This window comes from Talpa occidentalis, unplaced genomic scaffold (genome assembly GCF_014898055.3).
Source record: "Talpa occidentalis isolate TD23 unplaced genomic scaffold, MPIMG_talOcc4v2.1, whole genome shotgun sequence".
Taxonomy (NCBI): Eukaryota; Metazoa; Chordata; class Mammalia; order Eulipotyphla; family Talpidae; genus Talpa; species Talpa occidentalis.
In genome coordinates this window covers 110,958,357-110,977,542 of record NW_026555331.1, presented here as the reverse complement: position 1 = coordinate 110,977,542, position 19,186 = coordinate 110,958,357, and the positions used below count along the sequence as shown (strand labels likewise).

At 36.3% G+C, this 19,186-nt stretch overlaps 1 protein-coding gene across 2 annotated transcripts in view; it reads left to right on the top strand.

The window, feature by feature from the left end:
* AOAH (acyloxyacyl hydrolase) overlaps positions 1 to 19,186 on the top strand; it is a 177,656-nt gene that overhangs the window by 9,773 nt on the left and 148,697 nt on the right. For both annotated transcript variants that reach the window (XM_054692470.1, XM_037510299.2), the window contains exon 3: positions 7,779 to 7,874. In XM_054692470.1, coding sequence (XP_054548445.1) covers positions 7,779 to 7,874 — 96 coding nt within the window. The remainder of the gene's footprint in view (positions 1 to 7,778; positions 7,875 to 19,186) is intronic.

The following is a 19,186-nucleotide window of genomic DNA, read 5'->3' as shown; positions in this document are numbered from 1 at the left end:
TATAAGAAGTTTCCCCCTAATGTTTATAATCTCTAAGAGAACAAGGATCATATCAACTTGTTCTGAGAATATACTCAGAGCCAAGCACAGTGTCTGGCATCTAGAAGGGACTCAACACATTCTGTATTCCAGTCCCAGCTTCCCTGACCACTGGTTACATACTTGCCTGGGTGCTTAACCTCTCTAATCCTCCATCTGCTCATCTGTAGAAAGAGCAGTAATTCCTGTATCTATGAGCTATTGTTAAGTTTGAATGAGATGATAATGTATGCAAAAACACTTTGAAAACTGGAGAGCACACACTATTCCTGTGATGAATTATTTATGGCCCTAGTCAGGGTCAAAAAGCAAGTGTAGTCATGCCGACCTTGGTGCTGACAACTGCCAGGTGCTTTCAAGACTTTTCAATGAAGTATGGGCTTCAGACAAATGGGAAATCTAATAGACTGTTCTCTGCAGTTGGCTGCATCTCCAGAAGCACAGATATGATTATAATTAGAATTTCAAGAGTTCTGTTTCATTTCACAAGAATCCCAGGGTACAGTCTACCTGAGATAAATGGTCAGAAGCAGATCCCATGGCAGGTGTTTTTATTCGGCCTGCTCACTTCTTTTCTTATGATATCAGAATGTCTGTTTCTGTTATATTCATTATTTTCAGATGCCAAATAAGAAGAGATTTTCCATATGTGAAATTGAGCATGGTGGCCACTGAGAAAAATGCATTGCTCTCCCCCATTCTCATCACCTCCTAAATGAAGAGTAGCTTAGACAAACTCACTATAGCAGAGCGAGGTCTCTTATTAACAGCAGAGAATAGTTTGTAATGGGAGGAATTACCCCGTCCATGCAACCCTCCCAGGGAAAACATTCTTTAACTTGTCAAGAGAGTGAAACCGCTTATTAGAAACTGTATAGCAAACAAAGTCAATTCCTCAATGCTTGCTACTAAAGGATTCAGGACACACATCACTGAAGACCCTAAATTAACAATCCAAATGAAAGGGGAGTTGAGTCCACTGGAAACAGACAAAAAAAAAAATGTGCACTGGAGCAGGACTCTAATCAAAGTGGAGCCCGACCTGGGCATTTACATACTTCAACCCCTGACCTGCTTTTCTGTAGCATCCTTTTGATCATAATAACTCTAGCCAAGCAAAGTGATGATTGTGGCAAAATTCACTCATTTCTCAGAGACTTTTTTGTTCCCTTTAATTTATCTAATGATTTTCAATATTAGCCTGCAGTGCTAAGGAGCCACAGAAGTCATAGGAGCCCTTGATGGGATTCCTCTGTGTAGAGCTCAGAAGAAAAGCCCTTATCTGTAAGTACAAAGAAGTGAAGAAGTGGCATATGTGTAAGTACAACCCACATTGCATTCATCCTTTTAAGCCGTGGACTTAAAACAAATATATATATATATATATATCTGCAGTCAAATTTTTAAGAAAAGGAAATAGCATGCACTGTTTTGTGCTTCCTGGTATCATCACAAATGGAGCCTCCTCAAGGAAAAATTACAAGGAGACTTCTTTTATATCCTTCAGCCAGTATTCCTGTAACACTGAACCAACTGTGGATTTCCAATTACTGTCCTTTACCAAGTCTACAATTGTAAGAAACTATTATTTAAAATAGGCCTCCCTAGTGGTTCAAGGGGTAAAGACATAACCTATGAAGCTGCTCACAGCCTCTGCAACAGGAGTTTGATCCCTGGCTGGCCAGGGAGCAACCCACATGGCGCAGCAGACCTCTCCTGTCTCGCCCACTGCTCCCGTCAGCAGTGTACTTCAGTCAATCCACCTGTTCTGTTCCCCACTCTGTCTGTATCCCATAAATAAATAAATAAATAAATAAATTAATTAATTAATTTTAAGAATACTAATGAGAAGAAAAATCTGTGGCTAAATAAATCGCAAAAAATAAAGAAAAATATACCACATTCTTTGAGGTACAAAATCCTGTTCCTCTCCTTGGAATGACTGTTCCCCCGCTTACCATTTTAGAACCTCTTCACAGCCTCATATCACTTAGCATTTGACCAGTAATTAGTATTCAGCAAACAATGTATGTGACTGTGGGAACTATATTGTGAGCTTCCTTTGAGCAGGAATCTATTTTGTACATCTGGGAACTATCAAAGCCTAGCACAGTTTCTTGCCAAGAACAGAGAGACCTCCACTAACTCTTGGTTAATTACATGTTTTCATTGTTAAACCAGCCTTAGGGGACTTCTCCAATATCCAGGGAATCTGTGTGTGCCTTTTGCTTCCATAAGGGAGAAAAGGGAACAACTGGGCAGGGTTTTTCTAGCTACATGTCTGACCATCAATATATTTTTTCATGCATGTTTCCATGAAGAGGCAGTCCCATTTTCCAAAGGACTAGAGTCCCTTGAGTGTCTTTTCTCAAATTCATTCACTCAGTGAATATGTACTGGGCCTTTGTAACTAAACATGGTGGTAAGCCCTTAATGGATAGGTCATTGACTTTGCCCTGAAAGAGGGTGATATCTAGAAGGAAAGAAGTCAAAACAGCATTTAATTCCTGTCCTAGCTTTTGAGTATGATGCCCTGGGGCAATAGATGGGAAGCAGCCATGAGTTCTGACTGCAGGGAGATAGTGAGGTTCCAGTGGAGTTTGAGAAGGATCTTGAATGATTTGTAGGAGCTAAAAAGGCAAAAAGAGGAAAGCAAAAAATATCACAAAAAAAAAAATAGCTTTTCAGGGTGGAAAAGGGAATAAAATAAGCTCATTTCAGGGCATGAGGCTCTTCTCTGAGTGGAGTAAGGTACGTATTTCTGCTAGCTGCAAATATTTGGTGTCTCAAAGAATGGTTACTTACGGCAAACTAAGCAGAGTAATTATCCACAATTGTCTTGTGTGTTCATTTGTCACTTTATCTAAAAAATAATATGACTTGGAGTCTGTATTCACCTGAAGATGTTCCCTGACCTTATTCCTTTGACAAATATTTATCCCACCTCACAATGTATTCAGAACTATCCAGGATATAACCTGAATACTTAATTTCTCTTCAATCATTGAAATCACCCAGGCTACTTGTCATTTGCTTCTTTTCTTTAAAAGTATTCCTTGAAAATGTTCTGGATAACTAAAACTCCCGTTAAGCTGTAACCAGACACTGAAGCCAAAGACTGTTACAGGTGGCACCCTCTAGAGGGCATTGTTGGTGAGGATGAATAGCACTGAGGTGAAATCAAAGTATCAGTGGGGGTGGAGATTCTGAAAGGAGTCTTAAGGGACTGCAGGTGAAGGCCCCAGGATCAGTGGGTGGGATTTCAGTATTTTCCGGTCTTCAGCTATTTCAGGGTCAGCCATTTCTCCCCCCACCATGCGTATCTTCCAGAAGGTATTTTGCAGACCTCTGAAGGACTTGGAGAGGCTTCCAGCAGCCAACCTGAGAGAAGAAAAGCTCAGAGGTATTTCAGGTAGCCAAGTGACTGAAACTGTTTCCAGCTTTGCTGCTGTTATAGCCTGAAATGAAAAGGTAAAGGACCCGGCGCGTGGGCCATTTGTCAAGTTGTTTGGCCACTTCGGCTGCTGTTTTCAATGTTGATTGTCGGTTCTGTGCTGGCACATCTCGGCAGCTCCATTGTGACCATCTCCTGTTGTGACTCCTGCTATCTTCGTGAGTTGGAGCCTGGCCTATTGTCTGGCTGCCAAGCCCTCAGTGGCAGAAAGACTCCATCTTGGGAGCACAGCCTTTTGTTTGGGGTGGGCGTTCCGAGTCCTCAGTGATGGGAAGCCTTTGTGTACAGGATTTTAAAACACTGGATACTGTTTCAGGTGAGGTAAATGGCAATTTGTGGCCTCGGTGACTCTATTTTCCCCCTTGTTTGTTAAATAAATCCCATTATTATTGTTCTCTGAACCTGAGTAGTCATGCAATTTTACCCATGGTTGAAGAATGCAGACAGTGACTGGTAAATTATTTGGGTACTGTTCTTAGCCAGTTTTAGTGCCCCTGTATCAAATCCAAACTTGAAATCCAAATCTTAAAACCCTAAGAGTCAATAAGCTCAGGTCTCAGGTATACTTCACAATGGAATCTCCTCTGCACCAAGTCTCTGAATTTTATTTCCAAATCTTCACACTCTCTGTGCTTTAAGTCCAATCTCAGTACCAAATGCTGCAGTTTATTGAAAAGACACTGTTTGAAGTGATTGCTATGCAAGATTTCAGCCCAGTTTCCACTGTGTTCTTCTTTCATTATAAGCTGATGTCTTGAGAATTTGCTATAGAATCTGCCATTTGGCTCAAGAGAGAAGACTGTTCTTTTTCATACCTTAAGGAGAAGTGGAGCCATGTCCTGTGATAAGACTGGAACAAAGAGTGTGCAATGTCACCTGAGATGATAAGTCATCTCAACTGCAGTTTCATCTATTAACCCTTCCTGTGGAGACCCCAACAACTGAAAACTGAAATAGCACTCAGGTGGCTTGCAAGTGAATTTGCTTCTAGTCAGCAAACATATGCAGTATTTGATACTCCAAACCAGGTCTTGTGTCAGGTACTGAAATTTGGAAGTGGTAATAACCCATTCCTGCCCTTAAGAAACATCTCAGGCAACTTCTTCAAAGTCACATCATTTGCAAGTGGCTGGCTGCTGCTTGAACACAAATTTTTATTAATTCAAAGCCTCTCCACTCTCAGCTATGCTACATTGCACCTTCTTATCACATTGCAAAATAATTATTTATAATTGCTTTCCAATTACAGTTATTAAAATTTATTTAGCTCCACCTAATTTAACAGGTGATGAGCAGATACATAAATCAGGGTATAAAGGTGTATTATAAATATTGAAAATATTCATGTTAGATATGCTTTATAGATTTAAACTAAAATGAAATTGGTTTATTTCTTGTTAATTTAAGCAATGTCTATCTTTTTTACACTGCTTTATATTTCTTTAATTTCCAAAAAATGAGATTGCACTGCATCTACATTTCTGAAATGCTATTTAAAAAATAAAAGAAAATATATATGAAAATGCCTTTTAGGCCATAAAGTGCTAACAAGTATCAGCTACTAAAATCATTGTAATGCAGTAAAACCCTCAATGTGTGGATTAGGTTCAAAGCAACTCTAATCAGAGAATATATTGGTGGTTGTCAGAGGTAGAGGTAGGGGTTGGTAACATGGGTGGAGGGTCAAAACGTACAAAATTCCAATAATAAAATAAATAAATCATTGGAATATAATGGACAACATGGCAATTAGAGTTAATAATACTGTGTTGTATATTTCAAAGTTGCTAAGAGAGTAGATCTTAGCACCACAAGAAAAAAAATTGTAACTGTATGTGGTGATAAATGTTAACTAGACTTATTTTTTTATTTTTTACAATTTTTTTTTAAGATTTATTTATTTATTTATACAAGCACTGGGTACAGTCAGAAGTGCGGGAGGGTGAGAGAATTCACCAGAGCCAGAGCGGGGAGCAGAGCAGGCAGAAGGACCGAAGTACACTGCTGAGGGGATCAGCGGGCGGCAGGAATGGTGTGTGCGCCATATGGGACCCTGCTCCGGTGGCCGGGGAGAGCCAGGGATCAAACCGGCACTGCAGAAGCTGCTGGCAGCTTTACAACCCAGTGCTCAACTGCTGCGCCACCAGAGACCCAAGGCTTTTTTTTTTTTTTTTTTTAAGATTTATTTATTTATTTATACAAGCACTGGGTACAGTCAGAAGCACGGGAGGGTGAGAGAATTCACTAGAGCCAGAACAGGGAACAGAACAGGCAGACTGACGAAACACACTGTTGAAGGGAGCAGCGGGCGGGGCAGGAGAGGTCTGTTGTGCCATGTGGGGCCCTCCCTCGCAGCCGGCCGGCCAGGGATCTAACTGGTGCTGCAGAGGCTGCGGGCAGCGTCGAAGCCCAGCACTCAACCACTGCGCCACCAGGGGAGGCCCTAACTAGACTTATTGTTGTGATTATTTGCAACATATAGAAATCGTGAACCATTATATTGCATGATTGAAATAATGTAATATATATATCAACTATATCTCAGTATAATTAATGAATTAAAATTTTAAAATAAAAATTTTAAAAGTTCACACAATCAACTTTGACAGCTGATGTTGATAAATGCCCCAGCAAGTAAGTGCTCTAAGAGCAGTAAGACTTACACAGTCTCAGATTGGGGGGCCCAGTTTTGTCCAGCTTAATGTGAGGGAGCAGAACAATTGAGGCCAAAGCCTTATCAGATATTACATTGTCTAGAATAGTGGAAATCTTTCATTCTTTTTTAGCAGTCCCTCAGTACACAGGTTTTACTTCTTCCTATCTAGAACACAAACACATGGTTACACAGTTCACATCAGTCTTCTTCAAGCCTGGTGGGGAATTTGGTTTTAATGACACTCTGCTTGTGAATTTGGGCCCCATTCCATTAGCAGATGGATATTGTGAACTTTTTGAGGGGACTGGCACATTGAGATATCTTCACTTTACATGTGACCCTCTTTTGCAACCCTCTTTTGCCAATATGTGGCACTCCTCTTAGTTCAATGAAGCCCAACAACTTCCTCTCACAGACCTATTGATCTTTGACCAACCAAGGGAAATGTCCCTTTCTTTTGAAAAAAGGTTATTTTGTTTTTTCCAGTAGTTCAGAAGATACAGGTCCTTAGAAATTTCCAAAGGTACCAGTGTATTAGTTTGGGGCCTTCATGCTTAACATATATCAAGTAGCTGAAAGCATACATACCTGACTTAATCTGTGAGTTGATATGCATGGCACTTGCCATATTAGAACTTGCTTGAAAGCTTTGTGCTCTTTAACTGGGAGGTAAAGAAGTATTTTACAGTAGTGTTGAGATTTCAAAACATATTCGGCTATACTATTATCTCATTTAATCATCACAGCAGCCCAGTGATACTTATTATATTATCAACTTTGCAGCGAAGAAACTGGACAGTGAGTCCAGGATTCCAGTGCAGGACTCAATCCCAGGTCTTTTAACTTCAAATGTTGACAATTTCAACCTAAAATTAAAAATCTGAGCTAAGGGCCTCCTCTGGTGGCACAGTGGTTGAGCGCTGGGCTGAGAAGCTGCCCGCAGCCTCTGCAGCACTGGTTCGAACCCCGGCCGCCAGCAAGGGTCCCACATGGCACGCAGACCTCTCCTGCCACCTGCTACTCCCCTCAGCAGTGTATTTCGTCACTCTGCCAGTTCTGTTCCCCACTCTGGCTCTGGTGAATTCTCTCACCCTCACGCACTTCTGACTGTACCCAGTGCTTGTATAAATTAATTAATTAATTAACTAAAAATTATTGATTTTAAAAAAAAAATCTGAGCTAAGGTCCCAGGCTGAGAATGTGGAGGATGGAAATGATCTCACTTATGATGTGTCATCTACTGCAGAAGGAAAGAAAGGGCAAAAGAAAGGAACTAATATTTATTGAGCATCTACTCTCTGTAGTTGTTTTCTTGCACTGTTGTCTTTAAATGTTATGTCTTCTCCCATGTGATAGAAAAGAACTGGAAATAAAGCAAGATTCAATGATTTACCTAAACTCACACAGTCTACAAGTGGAAAACTCAACTGACAACCAGTCTTTCTGATCCCTTAACCCATGGTCTTCTGACCACATTTCACATTTGTGTACATGGTAAATTTTAAAAGGAAAATGGCAAACAAATGTTTTGATTTGGAAAGATTGGTGTGGACCCTCCAGATTCTTATGGATCCTCCTGTATGGTTTGTTATATGACACTGCTCACATGTTTCTTCTGCTTCTTTGCAGGGTGTGTGCTGGTGGTATCTGTGATTGAACAGCTTGCTCAAGTGCACAACTCTACCGTCCAGGCTTCAATGGAGAAATTATGCAACTACTTGCCTGGTAAATACAGAAAGGATAATAAGCTGTGGGTCTGCTTTTTTCCTCATTCATGAGTCATCATGAGTGAATTTACACCCTACATATGTTTGTGAGGGAGAATATGATGTGCTTTTTCTGTGAGTTGATATTCTTATGGGGTTCATAGAAATTAAAACAAACACCAAAAATGTGATTGTAGTCAATTACCTCCACCCTACATCCATTTTCTTTGATGGAAGAAGGATTGTTGTGGACATTTAGGGAATAAAATGCTAAATGGCTAATTGTTGTTTTATTTGTCACATTTATAATGATTTTTCCACCTGGTGATCATTTCCTTAAGTACAAAGGAGGTCAAAATAATGAATAATTATCAATGATTTATGTTAATTTGACCACATATGCATATCTAGTCCCTCCAACAAAGTACTTTTGACTGGGAAAACAAGTGATCTCAAAATCCCAAATAGGAAAGTAATCTGAAATATCCCAATGATTTGAATTGGACTCAATAAATACTTTACCCATCCTGCAAAAGAAAGAACTGATTGGTGGTCCAAACAAGTTATCTATTTTTTTTCAATCTCAGCTGAAAAAAAATATTGATTCTATTATTTCCTTTAGTATATCGTTAGATGACCAGTCATAGTAAAGAAACTTCTTTGAGAGTAAAATCTTTATTCACTTAATATTATAGAACAAATTCATCACCAATGCCTACATTATTTCCTCAAAGTAAGATAGCTGGATAATGGTAATTTTTTTTCTAATTAAATTTACTTCATTACTTTCTTATATCATTGCTCATTTTGTACAATATTTGATTTTTCGCCTCAGGTGTAGTCCCTGATTGTATTTGTGATCTGTATAGCACATTGTGCCATGAGCACCAAAGCATTTTCAAGAATTTGTTACATGTAGTCACAAGATAAATATTTCAAGAATTCAAAAATAAAGATTAGGAGAGGATAACAAACAAACACATGTGTTTACAATTTCCCAAACTGGTTATTGCCAAGATTTGAATATGTTTGCATGAACTCACTTCTATGCAGATAAACTTGACGTACCCTTTGGTGTCTTTCCACATTCAGTTCCATTCTCTTCCTACCTGCCTAAAGAGAGCAATTCACATGAACTTAATAGTATTCTCATCAAATTTTGTACTAATACATTATTTGTATAAATCCGTAAACAGTGTATGTTATTTTCTATAAATAGCTTTTAATCCTTTTTTGGTAAAACAAAAATGGAGAAAACCACAAGAAATAAATATAGTGCTTTAAAACATTGCCCTTGCCAATGAAGACCAAGTCAAGAAGAAACAAATAGAGAAGCACTTCAGAAGCCCCATCCACTTGCCCTGCCCATCCCATCATAAATCCTTTCCCATAAAAGAGCACCATTCTGAATTTTACTGTAATCATTTTTTTGCTTTCCTTTGTAGTTTTATCACCCATGTGGCCATCCCCAGATACCACAATTCTTGCCCAGTATTAAAATTTTTTTAAAGATTTATTTATTTATACAAGGACTGGGGCACAGGCCAGATGTGCGGGAGGGTGAGAGGATTCACCAGAGACAGAGCGGGGAACAGAACAGGCAGACTGATGAAATACACTGCTGAGGGGAGCAGCAGGCAAGACAGGAGATGTCTGCTTAGCCATATGGGCATCTCCACAGCCAGTGGGGATCGAACCGGCACTGCAGAGGCTGCGGACAGCTTCACAGTGCTGCGCTCAACCGCCTGCGCCACCAGCGAGGCCCTTAAATCTATTTTAGCTACAAGTTTCCCTTCCATTCCTCCATTTTCCTTGTAATTTAACTGTGGAATTTGCACTATGGAGTTTCCCACAGTCTCAATTTTGCTGATTGCATCCCAGTGGTATAATTGAAAATGTTTCTCTGTGCTCTGTATTTCCTAAAAACTGGCAGCTAGTTCCAGAAGTTTGATCAGACTCCAGTTTGATTTCTTTGGTGAGACTAAGTAGTGCAGTGTTTTCTTTCATTAGGAAATCATCTTAAGTGTTTGTTTGTTTTTTTCCTTTTTGTGATGTTTACATTGGCTGGTACTCAACAACCAGATCTATTCATTCACTGGGGTTGCAATAATTTATATTTTATTCAGTAGTTGAAATATGTTTGAGGTACTTTCCCTCATTATCATCATATTTTAGAAACATTACCCCCAAAATTCTTAATGGTACCATTCATACCACAAAAGGGGGGATAAATGCATAATTTCTGTAATTAGTCACCAGTTTTCAAGTAATTCATCACCTTTCAAGTAATTCATTATAATCCCAAAACATAAACTTGTTTTCTTTAAAATAAAATTATGAACTCATTAATTTATACATGTTTAATGAATTTCAATCTATTTTAAATATTATCCTTTTGAAAATCAAATTGTCCCGTCTTTGACCAGTGGGAACTACTTCAGATTGGCTCATGAGTTCTTTTGACTTGTGCCTGGAATAACCTTTGACAACTTCCTCACTAATTGATTTGGCAAGGTATTCCAGCTCTGTCTGGTATACTTCCAGTCCCACACTTGAAATTAGTCATTTCCACTAATAGAAAATAATATTTTAAGACCATAATATGATGCTTAGGAATGCTTGCTGCTACTGAGTTGGACATTCTTTCTAGGCCTTTTATCTGGACAGTGATGGAAAATAAACAAATATATTTACATACAATTTTAAGATTAGCAATCTAATGAGTTCTCACTGACACTTTAAATTCAGAGCTTCAGAATGTTTTCTTCATAATATTTTCTATATCATATCTGTATCCCTCTCCTCATTGCAAAGCCTAGTTCTCTAGGACAAAGAGATTGATAGAATCAAAATATCCCAAATTACTCATTTACCTATCCCTCCCTACACGTACAATAGTGTCAGAGTGTCAATTCCCATACTACTACCATTCATCTATTTCAGGATCATGAGAGCAGTTAAAATTATTTTTCATGAGTGCTTTTCCCATTTCTCCACCCACTTTAATCTTGTGCTATATTATCAGAGCACCTAGCCATTGTTTATAATACTCATTCTTTTTTCACCCTCTTTTAGTCTTCCTTTCATCAGCAACTACAGGATTGGTGTTTGTCACAGTCTTTTTATGAATGTCTCTCTAATGGAGTTGTCTGAAGTACATTCTTCAGGAAGGGCTTATGGGAAAAATATTCCCAGAATTCTTGCATGTTGATAACAGTTTGTGCCCTTGATACTTGAAAGTCAGTGTTTTTCTGTTTGTAAAAATCATTTGCATATTTCTTTCCCTAAGTATCTTAAATATGTTATTAAAAATGTTAACCTAGTTTTTTTATTTCTTTTCAGTTACTAGCAGTGTTTTCCTAGACGTGTTTTTCTTCTATAAAATGTAGTTATCTAGCTAGAATATCACTTACTATCACTTACTGCATGTTCTCAAACTTACAATGTACTCTTCCAATATATACTTTTAATAATGTCAGGGAAACTGTTAGTATTTGTTCAGTTTCCTTGATTTGGTTTCCTTCTTCAGGGATTTCTATTATCCATACTCTGAATCTTCTTTGCCTGTCTTTAATACTTTACCTTTCTCTTGAATAGTTTTTATATCTTTATTAATTTTTTAACTTAAAATTTTTCTTCCTTTCCACTTTTATTTCACTCAAGGCATCAGTGATTATTTTCATGTCTTCCTGTGTCCTAAACTTAATTTACTTTTTATTTCTTGTTTTCTTGCCTAAATTCTCTTATCCCAAAGTGAGTTTTTCTAATTCTGCTTTCTAATATAATTTTGATTGTGTTGTTCTTTCATGTCTTATATCATTTTAGTATGCTTCTTTGATCATTTTGAAATACTATGTTATGTTTTAATCCCTTCTTTTTGGCTTGACTTTCTGGCATGCTTTTGCTTTCTGTAGGGATGTTATTCTGTTCCTTATTCTTTTTTTTTTCTTATAATAACTTTGTATGGGAGTTGACCTAGATACATTTCTGTTGCTCATTTTTATGTGAAATTAGTTTTCAAAATTCATAAGAAGAAAAGTAGTTCAGGGAGTTTGTCTAAATGCACAGAGCTCCTTCTTCTGTTGTTTTTGTGAAATATTAAAAAAAAAATCATGGCGGGAGATTTTATGACTATTCCCCATCCATTTTTATTTGAATTTTCTCTTCACTTTGTTTCTATGCAGCCCAATATTGATTCCAAAAGCATTAGTTTCCCCTCAATGTGGGTTATAGGTCAGCTTCTAGAATTTGTGAGTGTCAGATCACTCCTATCCCTTAGTCATTCTCACCTGAGCCCCTTGCACTTAGCTGTTATTACAGGGGCAAAGACCCTGTCAAGTTTAGCTGTTGTTCTAAGAGCACTGGCCTACCATGCTTTCTAAACAACACATTTTGGGATTTTCTTATCTCAGGTTTATCTGACACTTCATTGCTTCCCTCCACTTTCTCCCACTCAGATGTTAATAACCCACAAGTCTTGTGGCTAGGAGTGTTTCATTCTTACCTGATTGTATTTAGGGGTTTATGGGGGTCCTTATTTTATTGTCCATGAGTTTTTGGCTTATTACCCAAAAACTCCTTTTTTTTTTCTTTTGGTAGACAGTCAACTCTATTGCCTCCACTATCACTTCCTTTGACAGGGCTTTCATTTGACATCACTGCCTTCTATATGTATGGCTCAGCAACTACAGCTTTTCACTCAATTATATTTCTGTAATGTATATATATATATAAGCATATAGACATAAAAACTACAATTTTTTACCATATAAATGTCCTTTATCTAGCTTCATCCCCCATTGTTAGACATTCACAATCTATTATAAAATTTATATCTTCCCCCCACTGAATTAGAAAAACAAGAGGATAAAATTAACATTTTACAAAAATAAAAAAATAAATAATAGTTATCATTGTTATTAAGATTTGTTTAGATTGGTTGGTATTTCTGTATAATAGGCCACACTGCTATATATCATCATAGAAACCTTGAGTTTGACTTTCTCTTTTAAGTCAAAGCTGTGTTATTCCAAGATGAAATCAGAGTAAAAATCCTGTTTCCTATATTATCCACCCACAACCCAGTATACTAGCAAAATAGACAAAGCTTGAACCAAGATTGTTGGTATTCAGGGTACCATTTTGTCTCCTTCTGACTCTAAACAGAACATTTCAGTGTCTTTTGAGGTAAAATAAGAGGCCTAAAGTCATATTCTACTAAAACAGAAATTTTTATTCAAGGGAAGCAAGTATTTCTGTTTTCAATGGTTGGGTTACCTTTCAATTGGAGAGAGAAAATTTAAAGGACTCAGAAGGATGCTATTGTGTTATTTTCATTTTATTAATTATCCTTTTACCTCTGATGGAAATAATTTGTTCAGTTTAGCATGAAGACCCTTCATTTGATAGACATAATGCCAGGGTAGACATTATTATTACCATTTTATGGATGTGGAAAACAATGCTCAGCATGGTCATGTGGATTATAAAGATAACAAAGATAGACTATCTCCTAAACTTAAGATTCACGATTTCTCCTTCTACTAAATATAATAGCCATGGATCATAGTGCTTATTTGTGTCTAGTATTGCCCCTGTCAGTGAATCAGGAGAATAGGGGACAGAGAAATTGAAATTATGCATATCAATATAGTTACTTTGAACTTTATTTTTAAGTAGTATTGCTTCTACCTCCAAAGTTAAACGAGTGCAGAAAACACAACCCCAGCAGAGAAAGCATGTAAGCAACATTCTTGAAGATACTCAGTAAAACTATGTTGGCCTTTCCTGTGCTGGGAAGACAATTTATTCAAACTGTGCATTTCTGACCTTCAGTTTCACCTACTGCTTTTGCCTCTAGCTCTCATTAGTAAACACCTTGGAAAAATCTCAGAACTGTTAATGGAAAAATAATTAATGGAATCATTCTCACTAGGAGTGAGCAGATACTCATGCCCTAAGAACTTCACTTTCTTGGGTCAACTATGCAGAAATCTTATCTCCATGGAATATGAATCTGATAATAAAAATTCATGTTAACTTAAAATGAGGAGGACAACTCTCCTTACATCCTATGAATTTTGAAAATCTATATGCAACCTAAAATATATACTACAAAACTAAGTCTACAGTCAGCTTATTTCTCTGTGCTTCAAATTTTTCATCAGCAGTTAGGTATAACAATAGCTGTCATACCTGAGGATTCAAACAAAATGTCCTATATACATGAAAATGCAAACTACAAAAATAACATGGGCTTCTAGAGTAAAATATTTCAACCTCAGTTGAGCCACTTACTATATCTGAAAATCAGGGGAAGTCTCAATCTTTATAAACATCAATGCTCCTCCCCAAAGAGTGAGCCTAAAAATACTCACTTAAAAGGTTTTTATTAGAAGGGGAGTGATGGTAATCATGAAGGTGACTTACAATAGAGAATGTTCTAGGTCTTACACACACATACCTACGCACATAATATATGATACTGCAATTGATCCTTTTTTACCTCTGCCTCTGGGAATAGCCACCCATTTTTTTCATATGCAGTCACCAAGTTCTTCTTGCTTTTTAGAAATTAAACATTTTCATATCTTCCCAGTCACAGGCACTATTTAACTGTATAATTTTTATATCAGATCAGTTGCTAGCAATGTTAGTGCCTATCTTTTTTCTAGTTATATTAGTATAGATCCCTGTTACCATCTGATTGGCTGACTGAGGCCTGGCTTTTTCTGGAGACTATATATCTCTTTTTCACATCTTTCTGTATTGATCTTAGAAGTTAGCTCTTAGAGGACCATCTCATATCCCATATTACCTTTGCTCCAGAGCCTCTCACATCTAGCTATCACTGAATCCACCTGAGGAAATTTATTGTTCAAATTGGTCCTACTCAGGAGAGAAGCTTCCATTCATTCACTTTGAGTTGAGAAAAACAAAATTCTAGAAAATACACACACATCCAGACATTTCTGATTTACCAAAAAGAAGATTGATTTTCTCTGCCTCTCAGGTAGTCCTGCAAGTTTATGAAAGAATACCCTAATGTAGTTGTGAAATTGCTGCCAGCTGAACTAGTTCTACATTAACAATACTTGAAACTAGCTTCCAAAATGCTTTGTCAGTTTATATAATTTTGAGTGTCTATTACATAATTCTCCAACATTCCAATATTTCTCCACTTGTTATATGAGGAAACTGCAGTCCAGAAAAGGGAAGTGACTTGACGAAGGTCAGAAGACAGCTGGTGCTGAAACTCAGTTGAGTCCTAGGACATCACAAACTCATGACACACTCCCCAGCAATGACTCTACAAAGGAGGAAAGAGGTTATATGAACATGTTCTTTTAAAACAATTGTATTAAATTATAAATCATATGCCATTTAATCTACCAATTTAGAGTATAATTCAATGACTCTTAGAATCTATAGTTTTGCATCCATTACCACAATCAATATGAGAATGTTTTCCTTATACCAAAAAAGAAACCCCAAACCCTTGATCTGTCACCCTACCCAAACATCCATCCTCGCTAGTCCTAAACAACCAGTAATGTACTTTCTGTTTCAATGAATGTGACAATTCTTAGCATTTCAAATAAGTGAAATTATATAATATATGCCATTTATATCTGTTTTCTTTCACTTAGAATAATGTTTTCAATGCCTTCCATATTGTAGCATGTATCAAAAGTTTATTACTTTTCATATGAATAATGTTCCATTGTATAAATAAATACTATTTTGCTCATCTATTCATTAGTTGCTCATCTATTCACTTGGATATATACTTATGAGTGAAATTGTGGATCAGATGGTAATTCTACATTTAATCATTTAGAAGTTGTTAGATTGCTTACAAAAATGGCTACATCATTTTATATTCCCACAAGCAGGGTATGAGGATTTTAATTTCTCTACTCCTTCATCAATATCTTGCTTGTGACATCATAATACAGTGTGCATAAAGTGGAATCTCCTTATGGTTTTAATTTGCATTTTCTTAATAGATAATGATATTGAGTATGCTTATTGGCCATTTTATATTCTCTTTGGAGATACCTATTCAGGTACTTTGTCCATTTTTTAAATATGGTCTATTTATCTTATTATTGAATTATAACAGTTAAGTATTTATTCTAAAACTTTATAAAATGATAAGATATATAATTTACATTTTATTCCTTTCTATATTTGTTCCCTCTTCATTGTATCCTTGGAAGAGAAAAAGTTTTAAATTTTGAAGAAGTCTAATTTATCTGTCTTTTGTTTTGTTTCTTTTGATGTCACATATAAGAAACTGTTGCCTCATCCAAGATATCAAGGATTACACTTGTTGTCTTTTAGTTTTATATTATTTTATATTATATTATTTTATATTACATTTTAGTTTTTTATTTTATAGTTTTAGCTCTTACATTTAGGTCTTAGATCCATTTTGAGTTTATTTTTACATGTGGCTTGAGGTAGGGGTTCAAATTTATTTTTTATATGTGATTATCCAATTGCCCCAGCAGCATTCTTCAGTAGAATTTTTTTAGTGTCTTGTTGAAAACAAATTGACTATAAATGTGAGAGTCTATTTATGGACTCTCAATTTTGTTCCCTATCTATATCTCTATCACTATGCCAATACCATGCTATTTTGACAAGTATAGATCTGTAGTATGTTTTCACATTGGAACAGATGAGTCCTCCAGCTTTTCTTGTCTTTATCAAGATGTTTTTGGCTATGCTCAGTTCTTTTAATACACCTATGATGGTTGGTAAACTTCTCTGAAAAAAAGTTAGCTAGGATTTTGATACGGATTATATTGAATCTATAGATTAATTGGGTAAATATTGCCATCTTCATTTTTTTTAAGATTTTTTTATTTATGCATACAAAAGCTGGAGTACAGGCCAGAGATGTGGGGTGTGAGAGTATTCACCAGAGACAAAGTGGGGAACAGAAAAGGTAGATTGACTGAAATACACTGCTGAGGGGAGCAGCAGGCAACTCAGGAGAGGTCTGCTGCACCATGTGGGTTACTCCCTGGCCAGCCGGGGATTGAACTCATGCTGCGGAGGCTGTGGATTGATTCATAGTGCAGTGCCTAACCCCTTGCACCACCAGGGAGGCCCACATCTTAATTTTAAATCCACCAATCTGCAAACATTCTGTCTCTCCATCTAGTCTTATCTTCTTTATTTTGTAGCTTTCAGGGTATATATTTTTGCACCTTTTTTGTCATTAAATACATGCCTAAGTACTGATTCTTTTTGATGCCAGTGTAAATGAAATTGTTTTTAATTTTATTTTTGATTTTTTCATTTTCTACGTTATGGAATACACTGATTTTTGTACATTAATCTATCCTGCAGTCTTACTGAGCTCACTTATAACTTGCTATCATTTCAGTAGAATCCTTAGAATTTTCTACATATAAAATCATGTCATCTGCAATCTAACCCATCTAGAATATTTGTAATTATTTTTCTTAACTCATTTCCCTGTCTGGAACTTCCAATATAATTAAGAATAAAAGTTATAAGAGTCTATGTCATTGTCTTTTTCCTGATCATAGAAAGTATTTAGTCTTTAAGAACATGTTAGCATGGATGTTTTGTACATAATCTTTATCAGGTTAAGAAAGCTTTCTTCCTGCATTGTTGAGATTTTTTTCTTTTATTATGAAGAAATGCTATATTTTGTCAAATGTTGTCTGCTTCCACTGGTTGAGCATGTATTTTTTTTTTCTTTGTTCTCTTGATGTAGTAATTCCACTAATTAATTTTCATATATTTAGCCAGCTCTTCATCCCTTGTGTCCATATTGATGTATTAACCTAGTTAAACTACCATAATAATTACCACAGCCAAAGTGACTTAGCAAACAGAAAATTATTTTCTCATAGTTCTGGAAGTTAGAAATCTAAAAGCACGGTTTTGACAAGTTTGGTTTCCCATAAAGTCTCTCCCCTTTACTTTTGGGTGACTTCCTTCCCTTTGCATCACAGTCTTTTCTCTGTGCATGTGTCCTAGTGTGTCTTCCTCTTTTATATGGACACTGGTTATTACATTTATACCTTATGAGAAGATTATCTTATTTAACCTTAATTACCTGTCTAAGTACCTTGAATCCAATAGAGACATATGATAGATTAAAACTTCAATATATGAATTTGGAAGGATACAATTCAGTCCAAAAGAGATTTGGACTTGAATTTTTCTTTATTCAGAATGTCCTTCCTGGTTTTGTGATCAGAATGAGTTTTAAAATGTTCCCTTCATATCTATGTCTTGGAAGAGATTTTGAGAGTTGGTATTGATTATTCTTTAAATGTTTGCTAGAATTCACCAGTGAAGTCATCTGATCCTGGGCTTTTCTTTGTAGGAAGTTTTTGATTCCTAATTCAATCTCTTGTTATATGTCTATTCAGATGTCTATTTTGTGAGCCAGTTTCAGCAGCTTCTCTTTCTAGGAATTTGTGCATTTCATCTAAATGATCTAATCTCCAGCTGTGGAGATGTTCATAGTATTCCCTCATAATTCTTTTTATTTGCATAATTTCAATTATAATGTGGAATATACTTTTCAGTTCCTGATTCAAAATCAAAATGTGTTTGAAGTTTCATGCTTTATTGTATTATAAAGTAAGTTTTATGAATGTACCAATTTTAATACAAAAGTATTATTTACATTATTTACCATTGAGTAAAAGTGAAGTACCAGAAAGAGTTCCCATATGGATCCTTTGTTTCATTACCCTACCTCCAAGCAAGGTATGGGTGGTCCAGTTTGAGCAAACAAAACAAGATAAATTCTCAGGGAGGGTTTCCCACCCTTTCTCAGGACAGTCCACCTGTCCCTAATTATGCTAAAGTTTAAGTGTAATTACCAGGGTTCCACAGTAGACTCACAAGTTGGAGAATCAGGACCAGGGGATTAATAAAGTTCATTATATGAACAGGTTAATACACAAGCATTTCTGTACATTTATAATGGGAGGAGAGAGGAGGAAGGAAATTAGTGTGTGTGTGTGTGTGTATGTGTCTGTAGTCTCTGATATATATGGCAATGTAAGGACACACCTATGACAGTTAATCTCCTTTAAACTCTAGAGCAAAAACATCAAATGCTAATTAGCCAAAATGAATTTTTTTTCCCAAATTAATATAAGAAGAATATTTTTAACAGAGCTATATTTCAGATTATTTACTTTAAAGGAAGTCCTATTTCTTTCAATTTCAACAAATAAAAACTTCCAACATTCAATATTCCCTAGTATACAAAGGGAAATAAAACCCAGAATTTAACTATATTTTTATAACGAACTATTGCTCTTTAGC